Raw genomic sequence first — 11,713 nt, 5'->3', positions numbered from 1 at the left:
TTTTTAAAAGTGTTCAAAAAAGGTCACGGAGCAAGTGAAGCACAATCACAAACAAGAATAGAGGCGCCTTCACAATCTATTACGCTTCTTCAAACTGAGCACAAAGTCCTGGGTTCAGCTCTGAATTATAGGTTCACTGTCCTCCCACCTTATGAAGATTTGTTCACAAGGACATTTATCATCATCTCATCTGCTCCACTTCAACGTAGCAATGTGCTGACCTGACCACTTATCTATAGAAGTTGGCCTGTTATTTGTTATGGCATGGTGATGGCAATTACCATTGGTAGAACAGAAACCATGGGGTGCAGGGGTGTTTTTCGCTTGCATGGGACAGCATTTGAGGGTGGCAAAAGGTGCTCACTGGTCTACATGGATCCTATGATGTCTGGAGAGGGAAGATGAATGGTTAAAGCCTTTTCCACACTGGGAGCACCTGTATGGTTTTTCAACAGACAGGATGTGCTGTTTTGGGAAGGCGTTGTTAGGGAATCCCTTCCCTGTGGGGATGGCGCTGTACTGCTGCGGTGGCGGCTGTGGTGGTTGTGGCTGCTGCTGTTTATTCTCCAAGTGAACTCTTTGATGCCTTGCCAGGGAAGAGGAGTGATTGAATCTTTTTCCACAGTGAGCACAGGTGTAACTCTTTCCCTCTGAGTGGACTCTTTGGTGCCGGGACAGGGAAGAGGAATGATTGAAGCCCTTATCACAGTGGTGGCACATGTAGGGCTTGTCTCCCTGCTGGTGCACCCTCTGCTTTGGGGGAGTGCCGTACGACAAGGTTTTCCCAGGCTGAGGTGGGGAAAACACTGGATTCTGCAGGTGGGTCTTGTGGTGGCGAGAGAGAGAAGAGGAGTGATTGAAGCCCTTGTTGCAATGTCTGCAGGTGTAGGGCTTTCCTCCAGCATGGACTTGCTGATGCTTCTTCAGATGGCGTTTGCGGACAAAACTCTTCCTGCACATGTTGCATTTGTACGGCTTCTCACCCGAGTGGATCCTCTGGTGCTCTCTCAGAGTGGCAGCAGCCGCAAAACACTTTCCACATTGCGCACAACGATGGGGTTTGTCTCCAAGAACAACAGCAGCGTGGGTCTTCTGGTGCTGCTTCAGGTTGGAAGTTGTGGCAAAGCCTTTACCACACTGGCCACAGGTATATGGCTTCTCACGTGCGTGGACCTCCTGATGCTTTTTCAGATGCCTTCTGCGGACAAAGCTCTTCCTACACTGGGTGCACTTGTAGGGCTTGTCCTCTGAATGCATCTTCATGTGTTCTCTCAGGGTAATCGCAGCTGCAAAGCTCTTACCGCACTCCGAGCATCTGTGAGGCTTGTCTGGCAAATGAATCATCTGATGAGACTTGAGGCTGAAGGCATCGATAACATCTTTGCCCATTATCTCAACTCCAGGGGGTACATAGGGCTTTTCTTTCATGTGAATCTTCATGTGCTGTTTGAGGCTGGCTTCCACAGCAAAGCTCTCACCACAGTGGACACAGATGTAAGGATTGAGGTCTTTATGGATCTCAAAGTGTTGGTGAAGATCGGCTATGCTGCCAAAAATCTCCCCGCACTCGTTGCACTGCAGGCCATGGGCTTCATGTATGATTACACCATTTTCAGACTCCACTGTCAACTCCCCACCATGGTCAGACTCCACTTTCACTACATGCTCGCTTTCCGTCTTAAGCAGCACCTCTCCCAGCAGAGTCTCATTTCCTGATGTCTTGATTTCTGCTCCTGTGAAACAATGCACCTCACCATGTTCCACCTTGATATAATCATGGTCTGTCTCGGCTACAATTGCATCCACACAGGCTACAGCTCCGAGCTCTGTCCCCAGTCCCTGGATCTTTAAGTCTGAGCCATGGATCTCCAGCTCTAATCCACGCTTTTCCTCTGTCATGATCTCAGTTTCGGCTCCATAGTGAAGGTCGACATGGCTGTGGGCTATGACACACTCCGACCCAAGTGTGTCAAGGCCGGGCGTGTCACATTCAGTCTCTGACTCGGCCATGAGAACACACTCCAGCCCCACGACCTCCGTTTTCTAGCCGGGCGGGGACACAAGAAGGAATCGGGGGATATAGAGCTTTGTTTAGGTCAGTGCCGCGCTGGTGCTCTAGTCAGTGAGCAGACCTGCAAAAGAGGAAGACAAGGAAATAACTACATTGCCTTAATTTACTAGTCCAGTTATGTCTTTGCCTGACAGTCTCCCACTTTGTTGTTTGCAGAGTGATTCTTGAGTTTTTGCTGTATTTGTTAAAACTAGTACAAAAAGTAATCATGCCAATTTCACATGATGAAATTGTATGCATAAGAACCCAACTGTGTTGCATCTATGCACAGGAGAAAGCAAGCTATTCCCACTTAACATTACCATAATCATCACAAAAATAACTAAATATCCAATTATTACAAATATATCTAAATCACATGAGAAAAGTCTAAATTGAGTATTAAGTGTTAAATTGTTCCTGTCTTACAAAAACTATATTCAAGGTACAGAAAAGACCAGTGATGGTGTTTTTGGCAAAATTGGGACTTTGTTTAAGATTTAGGTTTTTATTTTGACAGAAATTGTGACTTAACACATCAGTTTGAAGTCTTGACATAATTATGAAGGTACAACAAACCCAATATTTAATTAACAGCCAGCCTTTCTGAAAGACAAGCTCAAAGTGAGATTATCATCTTTTTGTAGCCAATATTAATTTTTATCTGATCAGATATGAATTTAAACAGTTTTCAACCCTGCCTATCCAGGACAAACATGCACTATCTCCAACAGAAAATAGCACTTGGTTGGTGGGCAAAAGCAAAGACAAGGGCAGGTGGTGTATTATTGTAAACAGTAGGTGATCATAAGTGTAACAAAGAAAAGCCCTCAATATTAAAGGAGTAACAGTTAGCTACTAATTTATATATTGGCCTAAATGTATTTGATAAATAACAGCCCATGGTTTTCCACATAATGTATAGGAATTCCACTTCGTTTAGGCTGGTGGATTATATGCATTTTCCATAAGTGCACGTTTGATCTAAGCTTGCATTACTAACGATAGTAGCAAGCTAAGTGATCAATTTGCTAGCCAAGTTAGCGCTGAAGACGAGCTTCACTTCACTTGCTAACACAAATGATAAAAATCAAAGTGGACCACATCATTATCAAACTTCCAATTATATCTCAATCCGCAAGACCAAACCTGACCGGCATGCAAATTTAAATTATGTCTATAGTTCGCTATACATTATTAATAACTACAACTTAAGATGTAGAGGCATTTAAATAACACTGTGTTATTAAACATTGAACAGTTGGTTGCTAGCCTTCAATAACAGCTACAAATAGCCGCTAGTTAGCTGGCTATGGTCGAGGGGGAACTGGTTAACGACAAGACAGCATTGTGTTAGCTGCTAATGTGTTCGCAATTTAGCCAGCTAACTAGCTTCTTAGCAAAAGCAACACGCGAATAAATGTAGTAGAGACCCCAATAACGGCAAAATACTTACATTAAAATGTCGGATTAGGTAATGTGGTGCTATTTACGACAGAACTAGCGACGCGGAAATTCTCCTTGTGCGAGTATTATCAGGCCATCTTGTTGTGCCACACCAGCACTTTCAGCTAGTCAAGATTACATGCTCGCCTAAGATGGCTGCCGCTTGCTAGTTAGCTTCCGCCCTTCATAACATGTTGAATTAAGAGCTGTCCCCGCAGCGATCTCAGAGTAACTCAAAGACACACACCACTTAGCCAAACACACCTATGCCAATGTGAAGATAATTTATAACATGTAGCTAGTAGCGGCGAAATACGACGTCGTGGGCTAGGTAAGTAGGGTAGCAAGCTAGGCTAGCTGAAACAAAGATGGCTAACCGTGAGGGCGATGAATGCTGCGCGAAAAGCCCGGGAAAGGACGTCTTTTGCTTTCATAAGAATCCGTGCAGGACACAAATCCCACAGGAATCTAAATAACTATAACCCAAAATAAAACAATCATGTAAATAAAATGCTGCTTAAGAGGGCACGATAGCTCTTGGCTATGAACCTAGAGCCCTCCTCTAATGCGGCAGAAACAGTCTAACTGCACCACGACTTCTTCAATGGCGGCCTTGCTGATGTTAGCAGCTATCCAGCCGAGACACCATTAGCGTGCTGGCTACGTAGCCATGATTCCAAGCTAACAAGAAAGCTAATCCAGTTTGCTAGCACGGCTAAAGGCTACTATCCAGTCTAGTACTTGCGTGAAGATTGTAAAACATCGCAGCAGAAGCTTTGCTTAACCGCCCATCCGACCATGTTATGTCTGGTTTCGCATGCAAAGATAAACTGGACGGTGATTCAAGAAGGGTGGCTGGGCCGATTCTATAACGAACGTGTCTCACAAATAACCTGTATGAGATTCAAAGATGAAATGGTTTATCATACCAGTAACGCTAGCTACGTTATATCCCTGTTTGTCTGCTTTTCCAACAGAACACAGTGCAACAACAAATGCGAGCCAAGTCCTGTATTTTTCCATTACAAAGTTCGGTAACGTTACTATCATAGCAGGAGACATAAAATAAACAACCCACACGTTGACTACCATAATAAATAAACCCTACGATTAACGTTATAGTCAGTTAAACTGAGACTCCCATCTGCCTTAACGCTGCTACTATTCATGATAGAGTAACATTAAGTTGACTTTAAACGATGAATAATCGGTTTTAAATGTACGAATACTTGCATGCACACCCACCTTATGTCCTTTTACTTTTTGATTTCTGAAGAGAGAAAAAAGAGAATCGTTTATATGCTTCAAATTCAGAGTTGAGAAGGGCTTGCAAGCTGTTGTTAGGCTGATCAAACTGCTGTCTTCCTCTCCCTCTCTCTGCCTGTGTGTGTAGCTGGCGCCACAGCTCATCTGGCACCAACGTTGGACTATCGACGCACTTTAGCGAAAGCAATCATTGTCATTTTAATACAGCAATGAGACCACTATCACCCCCTACAGCCTCGGAGACAGACAGGCGATCACACAGAAACACTAGTGTTTCCCATAGACTTAATATTAACAGTCTATGATATTTCCAGGAAGAAGTAGGCTACTAATATCTTGTAAATGTAACAACACCACAGTGTAGAAATACAAGTACAAGTCCTGTATTAAAAATGTTACTAAAGTAAATGTACAAAAGTGTTGGCATCAAAATATAGGCTACTTAAAGTACCAAAAGTAGGCCTGCTAAATGTAAACTATGGCAGCCATGCCAAAACATGTGTTAAGATGCAGAGATATATGTGTATTAGGCGGTGTGTATAGGCCTACTTATCACCAATAGGTAGAAAATATGGACGTATTTGCACAATATTGCAAAGAGTGGGAGAGTCAAACTAAGCTGGGTGAGGTTCTATCCTCCGCAATTCTTTTGTATACAGTGCGCTGTTATTTGAGGGATAGAGGAGGGGTATATATTTCATGTAGTAATGAATTAGTCCCACAAGATGATGCTGTTTTCTTAATGCAAGTGTTTGATTAGTGTCCTGATGATATGGGCAGCACATATTACACATATAATGGGAAATAGACATAGCACAAATGGGATTCAAAATCATAATTTCAATATTAAAATAAAAAAAGTAAAGTAATTAATCTTGTAGATAGCAGCTTTAGTATGGGTGGGTCTGGTAGGTGTTACACTTTGTAAACTTATCAACACTAAAAAAAATTATGTTGTACTCTGTGAAGGTTGTTTATTGTGCTATCCATGCTAACTTTATCCTCAAATAAGAATTATTAGTGTTTTTGCATTTTCAGATAAAACCAAATACATTTATTCATGACATTTCATTGTGAAGTACTGTACATTAATAATGAAGTGCTGTAAATTCTTATATATTATTGTTGTTTTAACTGGTCTTGATCTTTACCCTTTACCCTGTTTAAAGTAGCACCTTTGTAGTAACACCCATTCCCTGTCTATTAAAAACTCAACCAGGAATACTGGTTTCACAATGAGAGGTGAGTACATAGCTATCATTCTGTCACACACAGTGTCAGTCACACAGTTTCACTGAAGCTGATGAGTTCAAGAACTAATTTTCTCTGTGGATACATCATGTTGCGTACATTTTGTGAAGTAATTTCTTTAGTTTTTGATTTCTGTACATTTTATTAAGAGGTTAACATATTACTGCTGAGGTAAATCACCTGTGGATTTTAATTTTCTTCTCGTATCTGCTGGACAGCTTTTTTTTTAAACTCCTGGTAAAAAATGTCTCGCCCTAGCCCTCTGGACTTGGACAGATACAGCAGCTTGGAGAAATCTCGTCGCTCTACCAGCCGTAGCCAGTCCAGGTCCCAGGATTTGCCAGGTGAAGTCCTCTGTGACTTCTGCACAACAAGGAAGCAGAAGGCTGAGAAGTCCTGCTTGGTGTGCTTGGCATCTTACTGCGAGACCCACCTGCAGACTCATTATGACTACCCTGCCCTGATGAAGCACAAGCTGGTCAAAGCTACAGGTCAGATGAGAGAGAAGATCTGTGCACAGCATGACAAGTTGCTGGAGGCTTTCTGTCGCACTGATGAGACATCTGTGTGTGTTTTGTGCATGATGGATGAACACAAACACCATGACATTGTCCCGGCTGGAACCGAAAGGACTGAGAAACAAGTGAGTGGTGAAAACAATTTCTCAATCTATACTTTTGGTAAATATTCACTTTGAGGAATTTGAAAGGTTATTTACTGTACACGGCTGACATGAGCACTTTAATGTTGTTCCCTTAACAGAAACAACTTGGTTCTACATTGAACAAATCTCAACAGAGGATTGACCAGAGAGTTAAAAAGTGGCAGGATTTGCGACAAGCTGTTGAATCAGTAAAAGTGAGTAAAACAATCATCTCACTCAAGCTGAAACAGCATGCTGCCTTTGACTGCTTTTCCATCCATATTTGAACAAACTCTGTCCCTCTCTTTCTGATGTATCTCATCAGCACTCGGCTCAAACTGCCCAAGAGGAGAATGAGCGGATCTTCACTGAGCTTCTGCTTTCCATTGAGAGGAAGTACAATGAAGTCAAGGAGATGATCCGCTCACATGAAAAGACCACTTTGACACGGGCTGAGATAGTGCTGGGTCGCTTGGAGGAAGAAATCACTCTGCTTAAGAAGAAACACACTGACCTTGAGAAGCTCTCACACACCGATGATCACATACATTTTCTCCAGGTGAGGCTGATCTGTACTGAGGACCTTGTATGGTGCAAAAATCAGGAGTCTTTTTTAGAAAACAATCGTATTATGCAATGTTTAGGCTCATCTCTATCTTTCACCCTCCAGGGCTGGCAGTCTCTGTCAGGCCCCTCCGGATATGAGGACCTCAACAACATTAGTGTTGCCCCCAATTACTCCTTTGATGCCACCAAGAGAGCCATCGCTTCACTGAAATTGCAAGTAGAAGAAGTCAGCAAGACAGAAATGAGCAAAATTGCAGGAACAGGTAAACAAGTTTGTCTTTTATCATTTAAAGTAGCATTGAGGCCTTGCAGTCTTCTGTTGCTTTTTTTAAAGCTCATGCTGCCATGCGTTTTTATCTGCCTCTTCATAGTTAAAGATGTCTACATCACACAAGAAAGTGAAACAAGGACAAGGAGAGAATCAATGTTGAGGGAACAACCAAAGACAAGAGAAGAACCAAAGACAAGGGAACAACCAAAGACAAGAGACGACTTCCTGAAATGTGAGTTACAAAGAAGTGTGCCTTTAATCTGTTATATCAGTTATATCAATCCCCGCTCATAATCCAGCAAGTGAAATGTATTATGTACTAACAAGGTTCAAAACAGGAGTCATGGCATGACATGGAGCAGGACCATCTCCATCCCAAACAAAGGCATGACTACACTATGTGGTGAAAGAATTCAACAGAGTGTCATATGCTCCTTGCAGAACTGGTTTGGTGAAATTTAAGAGAGCAAACTTACAGCTCAGTGTCACTTAAACAAACACAGGTGTTCCGGGTACTCCACCCGTGGAAAGAATTTTACCAAGCTCATGCTTGGAAGTTATAAATCAAAGGTTTTAGTGTGTTAACTTTTGTTATTCCTACCTATTAGTTTCAACTTCAACTTTATTTGTGTCCCCAAAGGGCTATTGTGTGCAGCAGGTATAAACACATAAAAGACACATGCATACATACAAGATAAACACAGTCACAATTAAGCCTGAATAAAAACTGGAACACAACTGTTACAGTAAGAGAACAAGGACATACAAGTACTGAGCAAGGTGCATGGGAAGCAGCATCGAAGTAGCCTACCCAGGGTTAGGAAAAGTGCTTATCAGCATCCATTACATGACATTACCAACCCCTTTGTCAACGTCTTTGATAACCTCAACACATCGTCAACAGACTAGAATATGTAACCAACCAAGAAATAATGAAAGAAATAAAGTAGCCACCGAGTTTAAGTATGACTCCTCACCTGAACCATATTCAAGATTGAAAAATGGCTGCAGGTATAAAGAATTACTTATACCTGTTACTCCTGACATGTGGTCATCTTGGACAGGAGCTCGAGGGCACGAACTGAAATTCAGAGAATAATAGGAGGGAACTGTCAGAGCAAACAGCATTTGCTTTCCTAACTATCTGTCTATGGAACAGTTATGATAATGTTCACAAATGATCTACCAATATCTTGTTGCTCATCTTCACAACTCTGTTTAGTGATGTAATCTTAAGATTACTGAACCAACAGAGAAGAGAAAAGGCCGGGACAGATTGTGTCAAAAGTGCTTAGTAATTAATTTGCAATAGATGAAGCAAAACAAAAGCGGAGAAACTTTTCATCTCATAAGAAACAAATACCAAAACATATGATACCTTTCAATTGGAAAACAGATTATCAACAATACGGAGAGGATTAATAATGACGTTGTCCGGCATTGTTTAGACTCCTGCCAGTTGGTCCTGGAGGTCAACAGCGTCCATCGCAACCTTCATCTCTCCGAGGGAAACCGAACAGCTACGATGAAGAATGAGCCTAAGAACTACCCTGATCACCCAGACCGATTCGACCACTGGCAGCAGGTGAGACTTTACTGCCCAACAGGATGTCATTTTGTGCCTGAAGAAATAGCCAAATATATATATATATCTTGTGTAAACTTAATATCTTGGTATAGATTGAAAAAAATCGTATCGAAATCAAACTTTTATAATCTTTGAAGTTATTCTTACAATAAAAATGCATTCAGTTTTGCAGTTGCAGAAAATTCTCATCATAACAGCCGTTACAAGCCATGCATAAACTTTGTCTTTTAACCTCTCATTTTGTCCATTTCATTGCAGGTCTTGTGCAGGGAGAGCTTGACTGATCGTTGTTACTGGGAGGTGGACTGGAGTGGGACAGAAATAGACATCGCTGCTACCTATAGGGGAATCAGACGTAAAGGAAACAGCAATGAATGCAGCCTGGGCTGGAACGACAAGTCCTGGAGTCTGTACTGCTCTGACTCCAAATACTCCTTTGTGCACAATAACAAGAGCAAAGATATTGCTGCTCCAATGTCATCTCGTATTGGCATCTACCTGGATCATGCAGCAGGAATACTTGCATTTTACAGTGTCTCTGATGGCATGCAGCTTCTGCACAGAGTCCAGACTACATTCACACAGCCCCTCTACCCTGCATTCAGTGTGTGGGGCTTTGGTACTACTATCAAATTGTAAGATAGTTGCCATAATGCAAGTAAGTGGCATCAAATTGACAAAATATTATCAATATTGTTGTAACACTTTGAAACGGGGTGTCTGATAATTCCTTTTGTTCCAACCTTTGCTAAAAATTATTATTTTCTCATGTATGAAAAATGTGTTTTAAATGATCCTGTTAATCGGTTCTTGTTTTTGGGACAATGTAGTCTACAAAATGTGTCAGTTCAATTGATTATTGTGTTATTTTCACAATGCTCCATAATGCTTTTCTCTATTCTCTATAAGAAATTAAATCACAGTTTCTAAAGCCCCCACGTTTCTACTGATTTATTTGGCACTTTATATATGGAGCTGTAGTTGCTGTTGTTTTTCACACTCATATCAGTCTATTAGCCATCATAGCTCCATTAATATAGACATAGGCACACTCCTCTTCTACTTGAACCCATTAGTGGTGAGGACCTGGAAAAAAAACTATGCCACTGCTTTTTTGAGTTTTGTTAGCTTAAAGTGACATATGTACACAACTTCAAAGCTTGAAAATCGACAAGATTACATTTCAATCAATAATTACCAGACATTACTTCAGTATCTTCCGGTCCTCATTAGGGGGACACAGGTAGAGAGACATTAACAAGTTAAAGCTCCAGGGGGCAGCCGAAACAAGTTTAGTTGGACGGATCACACACACACACACACACACACACACACACACACACACACACACACACACACACACACACACAGCACCCACACGCACGACACACACTACTGCACACACACACACACACACACACACACACACACACACACACACACACACAAAGTTACATACAGTGAGAGAAGAAAAGGATCCATCATGATCAACCTATTTATGTCTATGATCAACTGTAAGAGCAAAGAAAAAAACAGAAGCTTATAAACTGTAAAAGACGAAAGACATAATAATGAAACTGCTTTTAGCGTCCCAGTTTGCTCTCGACCTCGTTGACCCGCCCACTCGGTGCACCTCCAAACTTAAATTGGACGTACACTGCCACTACAGGTTTTAGGGGGGCGGAGTCAAACAGCTGGATACTCTGGAGTGTCTCGTGGCGGCGATGCAACGAGACCGTCGGCGCGTGAGAGCTCTCCAAATCAAAGGAAAAAACGGCTAACGGTACCTCTGTTGCACGGAAAAGAAAATTTGATATAGAAATAAGGTTTCACCGTGTCCTGCGGGTGTGGAATAGTTTTGATATAACGGTAACGTTACCAGAGTTGTGGAGGACAGGTCGGCGTATTCAGAGGTATCGACAAAAGATAAAACTTGCTAGCTAGACAGAAGGTGAGTATTCACAGATTTTCTTTTGATGTATGTCGTTGTTGCTTCGCTAAAAACGTGAAGGTGAACAGCTGTTAGCATGTACCATGAGAAGGGAAGTACTAGCCTACTAGTAAACTCAAACATGAGTTGTAAATATGCTAAATGTATGAGTAAATGTAGGCTACGTGGTGTATAACTTATTAAACCAACCAGTAAAACAAAGTTAAAGTTTCAAAAACAGATTACTTTAACTAGAAATGCTTGATGATGATTGCTTGTTGATTAGGAGGTGAATGATCCTGACCTAACTCACTCCCTCCTCTCATCTCATTCACCAGGTAAAAGGACTCATCTGCCCTTGCCAGTGTCCTATGTGTACTTGCCTCCATCTTCAAGAAAATGAATCTGTCGGTGACAATGCAGATGTCAGTCACACTCAGTTAAATGTTAATACCACTTGAGCAGATATTGCTCGGCTGGCCGAAGAGGAAAAAGAAGAAAGGGGTTGCTCAAGGTGCTGGAACATGTCTCCCTGGATGGTACTGCCTGTTAGCCTCCCTGTTTTGACCATTACTGGGATATGGGTTGTGTAAGTATTACATTTATTTGACAGTAAAAACACTGTAAATGATTTAAACTTAAAATCAAGCATGACCAGATACCTCTTCAAGTCAGCTGAGAAGCGGCAGCTAGCGAGCTCC

At 41.8% G+C, this 11,713-nt stretch overlaps 3 protein-coding genes and 1 long non-coding RNA gene across 9 annotated transcripts in view; 2 read left to right on the top strand and 2 right to left on the bottom strand.

The window, feature by feature from the left end:
* Position 1: 1 nt before the first annotated feature.
* Positions 2–4,966, bottom strand: si:ch211-198a12.6 (zinc finger protein 883). 4 transcript variants are annotated; one of them, XM_032540724.1, is made up of 2 exons: positions 4,742–4,966; positions 2–2,132 (listed from the first exon to the last, which is right to left on the bottom strand). In XM_032540724.1, the coding sequence occupies exon 2, from the start codon at positions 2,008–2,010 to the stop codon at positions 361–363; it is 1,650 nt and encodes a 549-aa protein (XP_032396615.1). In that variant the 5' UTR covers positions 2,011–2,132; positions 4,742–4,966; the 3' UTR covers positions 2–360. The 4 variants fall into 4 exon arrangements, with proteins under 4 accessions (XP_032396615.1, XP_032396618.1, XP_032396617.1 ...); XM_032540727.1 differs by lacking the exon at positions 4,742–4,966 and adding an exon at positions 4,242–4,332; XM_032540726.1 differs by lacking the exon at positions 4,742–4,966 and adding an exon at positions 3,874–4,173.
* A 973-nt stretch (positions 4,967–5,939) lies between these two features.
* ftr14l (finTRIM family, member 14-like) lies at positions 5,940–10,016 on the top strand. Its single transcript, XM_032540728.1, has 7 exons — positions 5,940–6,656; positions 6,776–6,871; positions 6,982–7,215; positions 7,327–7,486; positions 7,595–7,726; positions 8,943–9,079; positions 9,341–10,016. The coding sequence occupies exons 1-7, from the start codon at positions 6,258–6,260 to the stop codon at positions 9,719–9,721; spliced, it is 1,539 nt and encodes a 512-aa protein (XP_032396619.1). The 5' UTR covers positions 5,940–6,257; the 3' UTR covers positions 9,722–10,016.
* LOC116704958 (uncharacterized) overlaps positions 9,897–11,713 on the bottom strand; it is a 2,873-nt gene continuing 1,056 nt past the window's right edge. The window contains exons 2-3 of the long non-coding RNA XR_004335816.1: positions 10,342–10,350; positions 9,897–9,982 (exon numbers count right to left, since the gene is read on the bottom strand). This is a non-coding gene — a long non-coding RNA (uncharacterized LOC116704958). The remainder of the gene's footprint in view (positions 9,983–10,341; positions 10,351–11,713) is intronic.
* The window catches only part of zgc:154058 (Transmembrane protein 150A-like), a 24,253-nt gene continuing 23,305 nt past the window's right edge, over positions 10,766–11,713 (top strand). For all 3 annotated transcript variants that reach the window (XR_004335814.1, XM_032540741.1, XM_032540742.1), the window contains exons 1-2: positions 10,766–11,033; positions 11,351–11,601. Coding sequence is in view for 2 of the 3 variants with exons in the window: in XM_032540741.1 (XP_032396632.1) it covers positions 11,537–11,601 (65 nt within the window). In the remaining variant the exon portion in view is untranslated. The remainder of the gene's footprint in view (positions 11,034–11,350; positions 11,602–11,713) is intronic.

Source organism: Etheostoma spectabile, chromosome 17, assembly GCF_008692095.1.
Source record: "Etheostoma spectabile isolate EspeVRDwgs_2016 chromosome 17, UIUC_Espe_1.0, whole genome shotgun sequence".
NCBI classification, from domain to species: Eukaryota; Metazoa; Chordata; class Actinopteri; order Perciformes; family Percidae; genus Etheostoma; species Etheostoma spectabile.
This window is presented reverse-complemented; position numbering and strand designations above follow the sequence as displayed.

Coding starts and splice junctions, on each gene's coding strand:
- si:ch211-198a12.6 (XM_032540724.1), bottom strand. CDS start 2,010: ATGGCCGAGTCAGAGACTGAATGTGACACGCCCGGCCTTGACACACTT.
- ftr14l (XM_032540728.1), top strand. CDS start 6,258: ATGTCTCGCCCTAGCCCTCTGGACTTGGACAGATACAGCAGCTTGGAG. Junction 6,872..6,981: donor AAGCTGTTGAATCAGTAAAA/GTGAGTAAAACA, acceptor GTATCTCATCAG/CACTCGGCTCAAACTGCCCA. Junction 7,727..8,942: donor AAGAGACGACTTCCTGAAAT/GTGAGTTACAAA, acceptor GGCATTGTTTAG/ACTCCTGCCAGTTGGTCCTG.